Source organism: Trachymyrmex cornetzi, unplaced genomic scaffold (genome assembly GCF_001594075.2).
Source record: "Trachymyrmex cornetzi isolate Tcor2-1 unplaced genomic scaffold, Tcor1.1 scaffold23, whole genome shotgun sequence".
Classification (NCBI taxonomy): Eukaryota; Metazoa; Arthropoda; class Insecta; order Hymenoptera; family Formicidae; genus Trachymyrmex; species Trachymyrmex cornetzi.
The window spans coordinates 766,900-782,677 of NW_017296956.1; the positions used below are offsets into that span (position 1 = coordinate 766,900).

At 36.0% G+C, this 15,778-nt stretch overlaps 1 protein-coding gene across 5 annotated transcripts in view; it reads right to left on the reverse strand.

Annotated features, from left to right (window-relative positions):
- Hr3 (nuclear hormone receptor 3 ROR-beta) overlaps positions 1-15,778 on the reverse strand; it is a 109,829-nt gene that overhangs the window by 52,647 nt on the left and 41,404 nt on the right. For 2 of the 5 annotated variants that reach the window (XM_018506911.1, XM_018506908.1), the window contains exons 1-2: positions 14,539-15,470; positions 7,227-7,997 (exon numbers count right to left, since the gene is read on the reverse strand). The exons of the other annotated variants lie outside the window; for them this stretch is intronic. In XM_018506911.1, coding sequence (XP_018362413.1) covers positions 7,227-7,350 — 124 coding nt within the window. In that variant the 5' untranslated portion in view covers positions 7,351-7,997; positions 14,539-15,470. Of the gene's footprint in view, positions 1-7,226; positions 7,998-14,538; positions 15,471-15,778 lie in introns of those variants that run through there. 5 annotated transcript variants of the gene reach the window in all.

Sequence of the window (15,778 nt, forward strand, 5' to 3'; positions counted from 1 at the left end):
CGCCGCCGCCACCGCCGCCGCCGCCACCATCACCACTACCGTCCTCTCGTAACTGCAGCCGCAGCTGCAGTAGCAGCGATGGTATAACGACTATGTTAATGTTTCACGAGTGACTATTTCATTTTTCTTTATCTTCATTTGTATTGTTTTAAAAATCTTATTTTGATGTATTTATTGAATCATATTTATTATAATTCAATCAAATTTGTATGCATGACTTCGTATTTGTCTGTTGCAATTCAGAATTAAATTTGTTAAGAAAAAATACAATAACGCATTCAGAGAAAAAGACATAGTGACAGCAACTATATAGATGCAATAACTATAAAATAGTCTGTTACGATCGAAGTTGGATCTTTATTGCTTTAAATAATTCAATCTTGGATTACTAATATACACTATATATGTACTTGCATGTATACCATATAGTACCATGTAGTCTTTTAGAACTGCGCGTCGAATTGTTTTTCCGGACTATAAACGCAATTCAAACTGCTCTAGTAATCGCGAATTACATATATAGTGTATATTAGTAATTCAAGATTGAATTATTTAAAGCAACGAAGATCCATCAGCTTCGACCGGCATTTTTCTAGTATTAATTGTGTTTCTCACATATGCGGTCTAAAATAAAGATTCTTAATATTGTTTATAAAATAGTCCATTCAACTATATATATACATATACATGTATAAATTCTACATATAAATCTATACAAATTTTATATGGCTGCAATAACTATCAAATTCATTCAACTACGTACTCTACGTAATCTAATGTATTAATTCTACATAATATGAAATTTATAATTGTTACCTATGATAATTAATTGCTATTATTATATTTTTCTCTGAATGGATTTTATATTACAATTGCAATTAAAATAAAGAACCTGACCTATAAATAATTGTTCTTTAATTATTAGTAGATCGTTTTTAGTAAAATGAATCAGTAATAACGATAGATTAAAATTATTCAAATATATACATGTACACACATCAAGAAAAGAGAAGAAGATAAAGAAAGAAAAAAATATATATACACATAGTAAATCATATATACATAGTAATTGATGCATTCTTATCATTGTTATTGCAGTTAAACTATTTTCCTATAAGAAGGAATGCGATTATTTCGTTATCATTCGTCCCATATTATATGGGACGATATTTATTTGTATTAATTGTTCGTAACTGCATGTATAGTTGATTCATGTAAATTTGTTATCAATGATTATTTTAACGGTACTTTTATATACGCATAATAAGTAAAGAGGAAACTGTGCAGACTTATGAATAAAGTTTATTGATAATATATCTCGATTAAACATTGGACATATCGGTTTTTAATCCCAGAAATAGGTTGCAAGTAAAATAATGGAAAATTTAAACAACAGATGACACGGATTTTATAAAATTAATGTATCGCTTATATAATGGTGCTAAAAAAATGGTTCGCCAAAGGAAGGAGAATCGTTATAAAAGTATAATAAATAATATGAGATTGACTGCGCTTTACGCGACGGTGACGACGATACATTATAGAAATAAATTCTGCTGTGCCGTTGCACGAATAAATTACTCTACGATATTTTATTAGTGGGGTGGCGTACAATTTCAAACGATAATGGCGAGCGATGCCGCTCCTCGCGCCGTCGATTGACTTTTCGCATCGCCGACGAATTATCGTCGCGGAATTGCAAGATAAAACGCTCAACGAGGCAGCCGAGTACTCGCAACGCCAGATAGCCGCAGCTGTAAACAACTTCTAACTGAAGAATGCATTCTCCACTTTTTTGCCGTCAATAATACCATTATCCCTTTCGCCTATTTCGTAATGCATTTCCATTCGCGCCTTTGTACCATCGTATTATCTCACTGCTGATCGAGAGATTAACTGACCAGCGATTTGTTTACGTATGTATATACGAACTCATTAACATACGAGAGTACATTTGTCAATTTGCTTTAGTGTAATTATTAGGTCAAGGATAATATAATTCGAAATATTTGATTAAATATGCGGGGGTAGAAGTAACAATAACGAGGATGATATAATATGCTATAATAAAATCATTAATTATCTTTTTTTAATAATCTTATAATGACATTTAAATGTAAATATATATTTACTTGATGTATGTTAATAATTATACAATAATTGATTGGAAAATTGTTTCGTATTTTGTCATTTACTTGTCATTTACAATGAGTTTAATATTAATTACATATATTTACATTATTATGAAACAATTTCAAAAATCGATCAAAAAAGTTACACGTTCTGAGATCCCCCATACTTATATAAACAAGTTATTCTTCTCATTTCCATCTTTTTTTCATCGTTCTTCTAATCATTAATTCTTTCTAATTGTTTTTTTTTTCTTCATGTCTTTACGACTATTTATCATAGCTTCTTATTTCCACGCTCTAGTCATGTAAATATCCTACATTTATAGCTCTCTCAGAGGGCTTGTCCTAGATTTCTCATAAGTTTCTCATAAAATTCTCATCAATCTACTTATCTAACCCTTCGCGCGAACGATGGCGCGTTATATCGAAATTCCCAAAGACGCCGACGCGAAAAGGAAAAGTTGGAAAACGCTCTCGCCGTTTCGGCAAAGCCAACGTGACGCATCGTGGGACGTTGATGACAACGATGACGATGATGAACTTTCGATTGACTTCGTCGTTCAGGCGGTTAGGATATTTTTTCGCAAGTGAAAGCTGTGATCACGTGAGATACGCTTGTACGGTGAACGGTGGCGCGTTTTCGGAGCGAACGGACCGGTTCGAAGGCTCCTCGTTGCGAAATCGATGCACGCCAGTCGTCGTTTCGCTGCGATCCGTTCATTTCATCGATTTAACCACTTAAGAACCCAAATAAACATCAAACTGTGCGGCAAAAGGAAAAGTTTTCTTAACGACTACATGTATAAACGTATTGAATGTTAATAACGCAAGTCTTTCGTAAAATATTACAAGATAGCAAAGGTAGGAGAAATATACTCTAAAAGAAGAAGTATTTAGTTATTCATAGATTTATATCTAGTTCTTAATATTATAATTTTTTGACACATTTTCTTTATTAGATATTAATATTATAATTATTTAACACATTTCTTGCAATCTAAAATTGAAATATCATTAAAAATAAGTTTATCGTCTGACTACTACTATTAAGTAAATAAATATGTGAGTGTCAAATTTATATTAAATAATACAAGATGTTCTACGTTTAGTATAAATTAATAAAAAATTGAGATATGATAGAAAAAAAAATTTAATTACAAATAGTGTTATTTGTAAGTTGTAATTTTAATTAGTGCTCCGATCTGTCATGAAAAGCTTTTTAATTCATTGATAATTATTGTATTTAACGATTCAGGATACATTAATTGTTTTAATGACTCATATTAAGTTAGAATCAAGTTTTCAGGAATATGTCTCATATAATTAATTTGTTCTATCCTATATAGAGGTTTTCCGTACGACGTGATTACAGTTCCTCGCGCGAAGTAATCAATATTTCTTCTGTATCACAGACGATTAATAAAATTTATGTTAAAATTTATCAAGTAGTCTTTCACTTCTTTCTCTGTGTTATGATTAAATGTTTAATTGGTATCTAAGCAGTATACATATAGACGATTGATTTTCTATACACTTTGTTAAAGATTATAAATAGTTTTTAAAAATGACATTGAACGTTATAAATAACTTTCCATTTCAAACCTATAAAAAACCTTAATTTCCTATCATACTTTATTCATGGAGTATTATAGGTTCTTCGCAATCGTTAAATAAATTCTGATCAATTTGGAGATGTGTTTAAGACGTAGTAATGTATTATTGGGTAAAATACCGAGCCAATAATTTATAATAATGTTATAACAAAACTAATAGTTTATAAAAATGTTGTTAAAATGTAGATAATAGTATAAACGTATATTATCAATGTAGAAAAAAGTCGATTGCAAATTGTTAAAGACATTCATGAAAGAAAAGATGATGAAAAATCTAGAATATTATTAATGAACATTACAGTTCTTATATAAAATGATTATAATATTAACAATGTATGTATTTGCATTCTTATTATAGATATCTTTCTAATATAGATAATTGCATTATTGTATCAATTACCGATGATATAATTATTATTATGATATTATACAAACAGTTCGAGGGTTTTGATTATGGTGCATCTTTGTCACTGACATCCATTCAAGATTTATATGTTTGTCTAATATTATCCAGTATACTTTGATACGAATTGTGGTTTTTTTCGGGTATCCACGAAGCAAAAACTAGGTTAACTTGATTAACACTAAAACTGGTTGCTAATGTCATTTAACGAAAATGTCATTGAAGTATCTGTAAAAAAAACAAAGTATCCGTATTTTTTGTTCACAATTGTCATCTTTCCAATATCTTCTTTTGTTTTAACTGAATATTCGACGTCGTATTAAATTCTTTATTTCGGTATTATTGCTGTTCCGTCAATAAAATTTACCTGCATTTTGTCTTTCATATATATCAAATATATGTTAGTTACATACAATATGCAACTAAATAAACCGATAAAAAGTCTTATAATAACAAAGAAACATAATAAACAAAAATTTGATCAATCAAAAATTAAATAAAAACACTATAAAAAGTTTAATATTCTGAATGGCAAAATTTGTCATTTTTGTCCAACCTACAATTTACTGAAAAAGCGATTATCTACAAAGTAATAAAATTTAATATGCAAAATCTGTGTGGATCTTTTTTCGAAAATTTAAAACAAAAAGAATCAGAAGTTCATAAGAGAAGTCCTGTACATAAAAGTTTCCTGAGAATACAGGAAACAGAATACAGGAACATTCTAAACAGAGCAAACCTCAGAAAATATCATTCACGATAGTTTTCGTGCAAGGATTGTTAATATATTATCCTGTAATATGAATAAGAAAGTCTGTAAGAAAAAGGGGAGAGAGAGGAAAGAGAAAAGAGAAAAAAAAACATACTTAAACAAGGTTCGCAGATGTCTGTAAGTGACGATACTGCGCCTCGCGGTCGTCCCGAATACGAATACTCGATACGAAACGCACGATGCCGAGCAAATTATGCAAAGCGAAAGTACCCACGTAAGAACGGGTTGCGCAAAACTCCGTAAGAAGAACGCCCGCGTGAGGCCGACTGGTAATACGGTACTGCGAAGACGCGCGAGAACGCGAGAGCGAGTCTCTCGTTGATGATTTGTTCACCGCCCTTGCAAATAGATTTGCCCTAAGATTCATCATCCCTCACTTTTCGTTAATTTCGCGAGCGAATCTACGACTCGAAAAATGTGAAAATAATTAGTTGTATAATTATTTCGACGAAGTAAAAATATTTTAATTAAAATTTGCTTTCACCCTGTAGCGATTTTTGGTCTACCCTTATTAGAAAGCTACCCTTCATACGTCATAACAAAAATTATAAATTAACTACAATCCATATAGTTATAATTAATGTGTCATAATACGTGAATAAATATAAAAACTTAATATATCATATTAAATAACATATTAAATTTGAAATAATATGCTTCGTGTATATGTTAGATATATTGATGTATTATTACTACGAATATTTTTTAATCCATTTATCCCTCATATACAACATATATTCGTATATTTTAGTAAATACGTTAATATAAAATTAACAGTTTGTTGAACATTTCATTTTGCTCCTTTTGTTCTTATGCATAACAGATTTACATTTGTACTAAAGAAATCAAGTAATAAAAGAGAGCGTGATTGAGCGGCGTACGCGCTTCGACTCTAATCGAGATGATCGTTAATAATACGACAGTACACGTATCGAACGTCGATCACGTCGGAGACGACTACCATGCATTGATTTCGCAACGAATACCTTTGAACCAAGCGCAATCGCACTCATGCCGGTAGTTGCACCAACGACAGTTAATATTACATATTTTGCTTTTACTGGTGACATTCAATAAAGTACATCATGTTTTTCATTTAATTTTGCATTATACATGCTTTATAATGTTAATCTCGTATTAGATGTTTTCGAAAAAAAAAAGCAATATGCGTTGGATACTACGGACTTAATCGTTACTAGATGCGTACGTCGTTTCATAATGCAAATTAGTATGGTAATTATTTCACGAAAGGCAACTTTTGGTATTGACTATCTGCTGTTGTACGAGTGGATATTAAAAATGTAAAGGTACGATTTGAGCACAAATGGATATGCCACAGCAATGTGTAACGAGAGATTTATTACAACGTTCGACGCACGCGTGATTAATGGGATTTTATAATTCACGTCGAATCGCGATCAGACATCTCGTTCTATTTCGTCATGTAGATGATATATGAGCATAAAGGGTTAAAGATCGAGTATCCCAATATTCAATGCATTCGTTTTCGCTTCGATGAAATCTTAAGCTCTAGTATGTATGCGTATGTGTACATCCGGGATATACAAATTAAAATATTTGTAGATTTCAAGAATGTATAAATATAAACGCAAATAAGCGAAGAAGGCTATATTCGAAGCCGATTTTGGCGTCTAATAATGTTTTTACGTGAAATCTTGCAATTTATTTCAAATAAACTGCGTGTTGATTATTTGTTGAGTGTTTTAAAACGCTAATCAGCGTCCTAAAACACTGTAAAGAATTTATTGTGAGAAAATGCAGTTTGCTTAAACCGGAAATTATAAGATTCACGCAAAAATATTATTAGCCACCAAAATCCGCTTTAACCGAATATGGCCTTCTTCTTTCATTTGTGTTTATCATTTTTTAGGGGGTTGACTTTTTTATTTACTATTGTATAAATATAAGTTTATCTTTTTATATTACATTAACTTGAGAATTATTTGATTTCAGGTTTCTTTCTGATAACTTAATTAACGGAACATTCTAATTGTATGAAAATTAACGGATGTCGTTAAAAATGAGTTTATATGATTCTTGATTACACACATAAATGAAATAAAATAATTACGAGATAGTGGATTGCTATTTTTGCCCAACTAATCTTATTTATAATATAGGGCGAGAAAGAGAGAATTAATTCAATTCAGTGTTTAGTTAATTACCATTCGTGTCGGTGCAATCGGTCCGAATATGTTCTACATATTGCAGGTATATATTCTATATATTACCGAGCAACCTAGTTCCATATCAAACCCTATAAACTTTTCAGCCGGACCCTTTACCTTTTATGCTCCCTGACGACGTGTGGGGCGTCTGGGGCGCGTGCGAGGTCAACGGCAACGGCGAGCCCGAGGAGGTCGCGGAGTGTTCCAGCTTGGAACTCACCGCGCTCCACATCTCGAACATGTTGAACGCCGTGGTGACGGTGTAGACTGACGTCTGCCAGGCTGATGGCCTGCTGAACCACCGGGCGTTCTGTGCCGGCCCGGCGTAACATCCGCGGCCGTGTAACGGCGTTAATCCCGAAGATTCGTTTTCACTCTTCGGTACGATGCACCACTGTCGCTCTTTGGCGATAAGTCTATCAACACTTCGGACACACGCGATTAGTTCTATTCCTCAGCCGGTTCACCGGCTAAGAGGTTTGCCTTGTCCTCTGTTCTATCGTCTCGTTCCACTTTTTTTCTTCCTCTTCTTCCTTCTTCCCCTTCTTCTTCGTCTTCTCCACGCCACCCCAACGACGTTACAACGTGACACGATTTATCGCGTACTATCACTCGCCCCCTCAATCGACGTGGCAGTCGTTGTTGTCGTTGTCTTAATGGTCGCACCGTTGGTGGTTTCACTCTAGTCACCCCGAAGTCGCAGCACGCCGAGTCTAGTACTCGTCGTGGTCGTTAACGTCGTTGCGCTCGCTTCGTTTGCCGTTATCGCGGTCGTTGGCGCGCTTCCCGTAGCCGTTGTCCGTGTAACCGTCGTTGCTGTCGTCGGAAATCGCGCCAGCACCCAACGACGTGACATGGCTTCGTCGAATTTCCCTTCTCGTTTTTTATCTGGAAGGGAATTGCCATCGCGTCGATTGCGAGAGAGCGCCGACTTATAGACACACGTATGATGACGACTTGTCGTCTTATTTTCTACGTATTCTCGATATGAAAGTGATTTTCATTCTACCTCCGTCAGAATTTTCCAAAAAACTCAAGTATCAATAAAGTTTTCATTGCATCATATTATATGGCCAAAACTTATCCGTTTATCATAAAATATTTGAGACTAATACATAGATAAAATATATTACAAACTTTAAAGTCTCTACTATATTCATTTTGCAATATTCCATTTCAATTTATTTCAATTCCAATTTAAACAAACGTATTTTTCAATCAAATCCAAGAAGAATTCCTTTTTAAAACTTTCGAGTGCAGTTGAGCTAATTCGATAAGAGATCTACTGTAAATATATTTTCTCATTTAACTCAACTGCCATATATTTTCTAAGTTTCAAGATACGAGAAGAAGTAGAAAGCATAAAGTTAGCTCTCGCTCGATCGGCGATTACAACTTCCATCGGATCGTTTCGTGCCATCTTATTGCGGATAAAGGAAGATTTAATTCTGCCAGACAGCGAAAAGACAGATTAATAGAATTAATGATTAGAAAAAAAATGCTCGCGCGATATATGAAAAAATTGTGGCGAAATAAGAATAACAGATCAATTTGAAGAAACATGACGCAAATTCCAAATTGTGAGATTACATTTATGTAATCACCTCGAAAGTTCTCGAATCAACTTTCTAAAATAATAGATGAACGAAAAGTTTTATAATAGCACGGTATAAAGATCGTAAAGTGCTAAGTGAAAACATGGAATAAAAAGATAAATATGATATACGAATAAATATCAATTCAAATTCTTAGGATTCATACAAAAACCTTAAGAATATTTTGCAGTTAATTTTAATCTTTAGCCACATACAAATAGCTCTCTTTTTAAAATCGATATACGTATAAATTAAATACACGCGATGCATTTAAAAATTAAAGATCGCAAGAGTTTGACTATGAATGTCGTGAAGAATAGCCACGGCTCATGAATAGAAAATTGACTTGCACAGGATTACTTAAGACCGATGAAAGTAGAGTGAAAAGTTAAAACATAGAATTTAAATAGGAAGTGGATAAAACCTGACATCATGTCATCAATCCTGAGCGATCGATCTGCGACGGACATAAAAAAAAAGCAGCCGACTCCTGGCGCATCGATCCTGCATTTCCATGCACCACGATGGTTCCCCCGAGGTTCCCCTTTAATCCCAACCGCGTTGCAAGCAGTGGTGAGCTCGCGTCGAGGGGAACCGCGCATCGCTATCGAGCGAAGCTCGGCGACCACCGGCCGAGCTTGCGAGCCTGCTTCACAACGCCGACCACCCACCCGTATAGGGTGTCTTAAAAAAAAGTCTATACCAATGACGCGGCTAAATTGCTCAACGAAATCGAGAGATGAAAGTCTTGACTTTGCTTAATGATTCTTCTTTATGTAATTTTGTGTATGTCATTGAAATTTTATACGGCTCTATGACTGAGATTTAAGTAACTGTTACGGGTCTTTAATTGTACGAAGGCAAGAGAGAAATTCAAGTAAGAAAGAGAAGGAAAAAGGAATAAATTTTCACAAAAAATGCAGGTACTCGTACTAAATCCAAAGAGGATTTAAACATCGATTAATCACGAATTGTAAGCGTACTAGGGTTCAACAATCTAATGATTCTAAGCACTTGACTATTTACAAACTAGACATGTGTTACTATTATTGTAATCTCAGGACTTGTAAAGAGAATTCTTGGCTTACAATCGTTTGGGAAATGCTGCTCCCAAGAATACTAAAATTACCGTTTTATACACTGAAAAAATTTTCTGATTGAAAATGGACGAATCAGAAATTTCTGGTTAAATTTATTAGAATTCTAGTTGAGATAATCGGAATTCTGGTTGATACTATATTTCTAGTAAAATCTACTAGAATTCTTATTTTTACCAGAATAATTATATTAATCAGAATTCTAGTTATCTCAACTAGAATTCTAATAGGCATAACCAGAAAATTCTGATTCGTCCATTTTCTACCAGAATTACTGTTTAATTTAACCAGACCATTTTTCTCAGTGTATATATGTATACATATCATACACTATGTCCCGAGTATATATATGTATAAGTTATAAACACGTACACGTATATGTAGATCCGTAGACCACAATAGAAGGAGAAAATTGTGAGAGAAGAGGAAGGAAGGCGGAAAGTATAAGGGGAAAAGAGGGAGAAGGCTCGCGGTACCGTACGTACGGTTTACGTTCCCACTAGCCTACTGACTCGATGCTCCCTCTCGATGTCTATCCTTTCCGCTTTGTCTCTTTTTCGCTTTACTATAGCGCCTAGTATCTTCTCCACGATCAGCAAAGAGATCGCGTTGTTTATCAAAATAAGACAAGTATACGCAAACTGTTTTTAAGCCAATTATATCTTTGCAATATTAATTAAACTGCCAAATAAAATATGTCATATTACATTTTTATTTCAACTTTCGGTCCTCAATTAGCATTATTAAATTTTAATTGGGAAACGACCGTAGTTAGGTAAACGTTATGTATACAAAACTCCAACAAGAATGACATTGTTATAATGTAACAATTTTAAGATACTGCAAAATATGTAATATACGTTATTAGATTTTGTGATTTAAAAAAGATTTACAAAATTATGCGATTATTTTTACTTTTTGCAGAATACATTATTCCTTTATCATATCATACATTATTATGATATATTTAACATTGATATTTTAATTATTCCATTTATAAAAATTGAGATGTAATAACGATATTAAACTAACATAATACATATAGGTATAGTAAATAAAGTTAAGTATTAAGCAAATTAAATTACTACAGCTGCGATCGTTTTATCCGCCCGAGCTGAATGTGTGCTAGCGGTAAAGTCAGGTGCAGCAAGGTGCAAATGTTATCAGACCGGTGTAGCAAATAAAGCCTAAAAGTCGGTGAGGTACGGCGTGTGCGCGCACGAGCTCCCGTTCGCGCGTGTGAATTACTTTCGCCCTGGGGGGGCATCGCATCTTATTTAGGTCGTATACATCGAGCATATACTTCGGTTCTGGCACGAGCATGTCAGCGACGTTATTACGGCATCGTTATTATCACGAGAGAGAGAGAGAGAGAGAGGGGGGGGGGGGGGGGGAGGGAGGAGGGAGAGAAATGCACAGGTGACCCGACCATGTGCACGCGATTCGCACTTATCCCTACCTGTCGATCTAGGAAAGACGATTTATGATTAAAGACGATTTGGATATTTATTAAGCAAATAGGAAATGCTAATAAGAGCCGACACTTGGTGTTGATGCGTTTGATTTTATTCAAATGTAATTTTTATTGACCAACACATAATTTAAAAACTGTGGTTTATATAATTTATATAGAATTTGGGAATCCTGTGAGGGTCTGAGATGCTGGTGGAATTTCAAAATTAAATAACAATAATTTTTAACGACGTTGTATTACAAGGAGACAAAGAGAATGAAGAATCTTTTCGTGACGGACATTTAAGTTATTGTAAAATATTTTGTAGACGACAATTTTGTAAGTAGCCGTTAATATGTTTGATTTGCGATATTGAAGATGACCAGATATATGATCGAAACGTTTATCAAGATGTATGTAAATTAAATTAATATATTTATTGCACTGTCACCCTGCGTTGGCTTTTATGCTCCTTTATTGTTCAAGTCAAATGTAATTGTCCATGCATCAATATAATTATCCAAACGTTTCGATCTTCGATTTGGATCCTCTTTAGTGTAAGTTCAATGTCGACGTTTTTAATGAAATATATGTTCTAACAGTGAAACACTGTGTAAAACTGACTACTAACTTCTTTATCCACAGTTATCATCAAATTTTCAAACTTAATATCAATAAAGACATCGACATTGAACTTACACTGAAGAGGATTCAAATCGAGAATCAAAACGTTTTCATCCTCGATTAAAAAATTGTATTGATGCATGGACGATCACATTTGAATAAAATCAAACTATATCAATATCAAATGTCGGTTCCTATTGGCATTTCGTATTTATTGATTTACTTCGTTAGAGCCTATAATCTCTCAGCTAGGATATTTATTTCATACATTCGGCAACAGTCTAACTCGATCTATACAAATAAATGATTCCCTATATAGACAATTTTCAAGCGATAAACATATGTGTTCTTAAGCATGAATAAATTCATATATCAACTGTCACTTAATTGAGATATCAATAATGATATAATAAATTAAATATGCAATATGATTATTGGCGTATATGCATGTATATGTGACAAATCTGCAGCGATACAATTTTTGCATTGCAATAAAGTTCTTGGAACAATTAAGAATTAACATTAAAAGGTGTGTTAGATGAATCAATACTTTAAGTCACACATAACGAGGCTTTATCTTCGTTTAATTTCAAATGACTTATTTTCTAATAGAGATAAAATTAGTAAAACAATTTCAGTAACGATGCCTGATATTTTAAGACACTTTGCATATAACGTAATTTCATGTTTCCTATTGTTGTCTTCGTCCCATCACGTCACGTGGGTATTTCCGGTCGCCTCGCGAGGACACCGTCGTATAGATAACAACGGGAATAGTCTATCTTCTAATATACATTTTATGATTACACCATGTAAATTGTTCCATCGTGTGTAATACCGATGGTACCACATAGTTTTTACACACTATATAGATTCAAACCTAATTTGACTAAATAAATCGTCCTTTCAATAATTTCGCTCAAATTTTTACATCCGACTGTCTCTTCATTTTAAGAAAATATTGTACTTGATTTAAAAAGCACAAGTAAAGTATATGTAACGCCAAAAGATTTATAAGAAAGTGTCTCACCGAGAGAGAAACGCGCGGTCTGGAATTTCTCGAAAAACAAAAACTCGAAATTATATCATGAAATACGTCGAACCACCCTACGTGCATTTCCGGTATTGATTTGCATCCAAGATAATCCGTTATCACATAAAAAAGTTCTTAAGTCTTCTAATACGCATTCAGTCGCATTGGGAAAGGAAGAAATCTCTGATTATAGCCTCGCGAATGCGAGATATCACCGGAATGAGAACCCGTGCTTTTCCATTCGCCTGCGTGCAGCATGCGCTCGCGCACGTATTCGCGCGTTTGTATCGCTGTGCGTGCGATGTAGGTATTACTTAATAATATCCATAACCGGGAGGTAAATGTTGGAGTGGGCGAGAGAACGAGAAGGAGAGCGAGAAAGAGCGGGAGAAACGGAGAGAGGAGAGGGAGAGAAAGCGGGATAAATGTCGCGAAATCGTAAATGCTCCGAGTCATAAGATAATAAGGAACGGTGGAAAATCGATGATACGAAAATGAAAAGAACATCATTTATTCCACAGCATCAACAAGCTTTCTTTTTAGTTAAGTGAATTTTTTGCGCGAGAGAAGAGATTTATTAATTGAGATCCGCATGCGTCATTAGACATGAAGAATAAAGCACACTTTTTCACGATATTATACAAAAAAAATCCTGTATTCTTTTAGAAAAAATAATTCAATTTCCTATCTTAAATCTCAGTATTACAATTGTATTTCGCGCTAAATATACTGCCCTACTATCCAATGCTAAATATTGTAAGATTCATTTCGTGTTTCCACTCGCATAAATAAAAACGAATGCATCTATATTCGACGGTAAACACACTTAAACGTTAACGGATCAAATTTAAATGAAATTCTTGAGTGTTATTTTTAAATAATATTAATACAAATATATTTTAAAATAAAGTAAAATAATTTTTATTTTATTCCTCGACGAAAACAGACCATTTAGCGAATTTTTTAAAACAAATCACTGCGGTTATTTTATTAATATGCCATTTGTTGTTTCTTAGTTGGACCGAACTTAACAGTCGTATACATATAACTGTTCAAGAAGGAACATTCGCAATGTATGAATTATGGAATTATCTTTGGTTCCACTAAGAATATGGCTTCAATTTATTATTAATTCGTTGAAGATGGCTTAAAAGAAGACCGAAACGTTCGTAATCGAAGAATGATGTAAGCAACAAGAATTCATATATAATTCATATAATAAATATATATACGCTAACGTTAACTGCGATATGCTCTCAGTTGCCTTTAATGTTCTATTACCACAACTATTTATAAACGCATAAGAATATGACCGAGCTAATTTTATCGTGCCAAAATAATTGATCAAATCTATTTATTAAAACCGTTTTGAGATTTTTAAAGGCTGCAAAAGTAATTGTTTTTTTAACACGGTATAAATAGAAAACATGATAACCACGTTTGACGATATGAACTTTCCATTGACGAGGAAGATAATATACTGCCGTATCAACTCTCAAGATCGACTTTCTTGACGCTGTCTGACGTTATGACGTAGAGCTATTCCCGAGAGAGGCATCTTCTCTCTGGGGAAAGAGGGAACCTGCCCGAAACGAGCCGAGGGGATGAGTTTTATCCTGGAACCCACCACTGCGTCGTTCATCAGACTGAATAATTCCGTAATGTCGCAGGAATCCCCCGAGGACGCGCGTCGAGATATCACAAAGAGAGAAAAACAACCCCGAATAAGTCGCGGTGACACTTGCTCGTCCCGTCGTCGTCGCACTCGCTCCTCCCCCTCCTCCACGTCGGCGGACGCGTTCGCATCACTCACTTTCACTGACTCGTGCGCGGCCCGTGCGGGCCGGCCGCTGCGGTTCCTCCGCGCGTAAGGGGTGGCACCGCGGGGCGCCGGCACGAGAAAACGTCGATACTACTCTTTTTCCCTCTCGTCGCGGCGCCGCCAAATAACGACGACGACGACGACGACAACGACGATGTGCACGACGGTGTCTGCCAAGTACGTAGCAGGTGAAGACGAAAGCGACGTCGGTGCCGTCCTACACCGGCACTCCGATACTCCTCCGTGGGTCCGTTCGCGGGGCGTCGACTGGCACACTCGCGCGGACAGTCACGAGCAGCCCCTCCGCATCCCGACTATCCGCGCGCGAGGGCCGCACGCTGGCCAAGTAACCGCGGCGACGACGACGACGACGGGCTCCGGCTCGCCGTGTGCCATCGGTCTCTTCGCGGACGCGGTATAGTTGCGGCGACACGCGGAGTGTCGGAGATTGCGCTCCTTTTCTCTCTCTCTCTCTCTCTCGTTCTCTTCCTCGCGATCGTCGTACGACGCGACGCCGGTCACTCCGCAGTGTTGTTGGAGTTGGAGAACGCACGCGGAGAACGCACTCTCTACGGGTCACTCCGAAACGGCCGAGCGCATGGGAGCAACGGTGCTCGCGTGGGAGAGGAGGAGCAGGGAGAGACCGGGAGAGATTACCGCGAGGCACTTGAGGGAAAAATCGCGACTATGTCAATTGCGAACGATCCCTTTCCACGGGCACCGTGGCTGTCGCGCGACCGTGGCTCTGGGTTGACTGGTACGCGTCGCGCAAGACCAGAGAGAGCCAGCCCCACCGTTCGCCCTCTCGTTCCCTCTCTCGTCCCCCTCTCTATCAATGCCTCTTTGTCGGTCTTTCGCGTTTGCAAGCCGATTGAAGAGAGAGGGAGAAAGAGACGAAGAAAGCGTGAGTGCGATGGTGAGGAGGGCACGGTGCGCAGGGCACAAAGTAGGAGGCGGGGGAAGGGTGGAAGGGACAAGGAGGGGACATGCGAGGGAGGAGGGAAAGAGGGAATGCGCGTTGTGTGTGAGTAAGGAAATTCTCTCC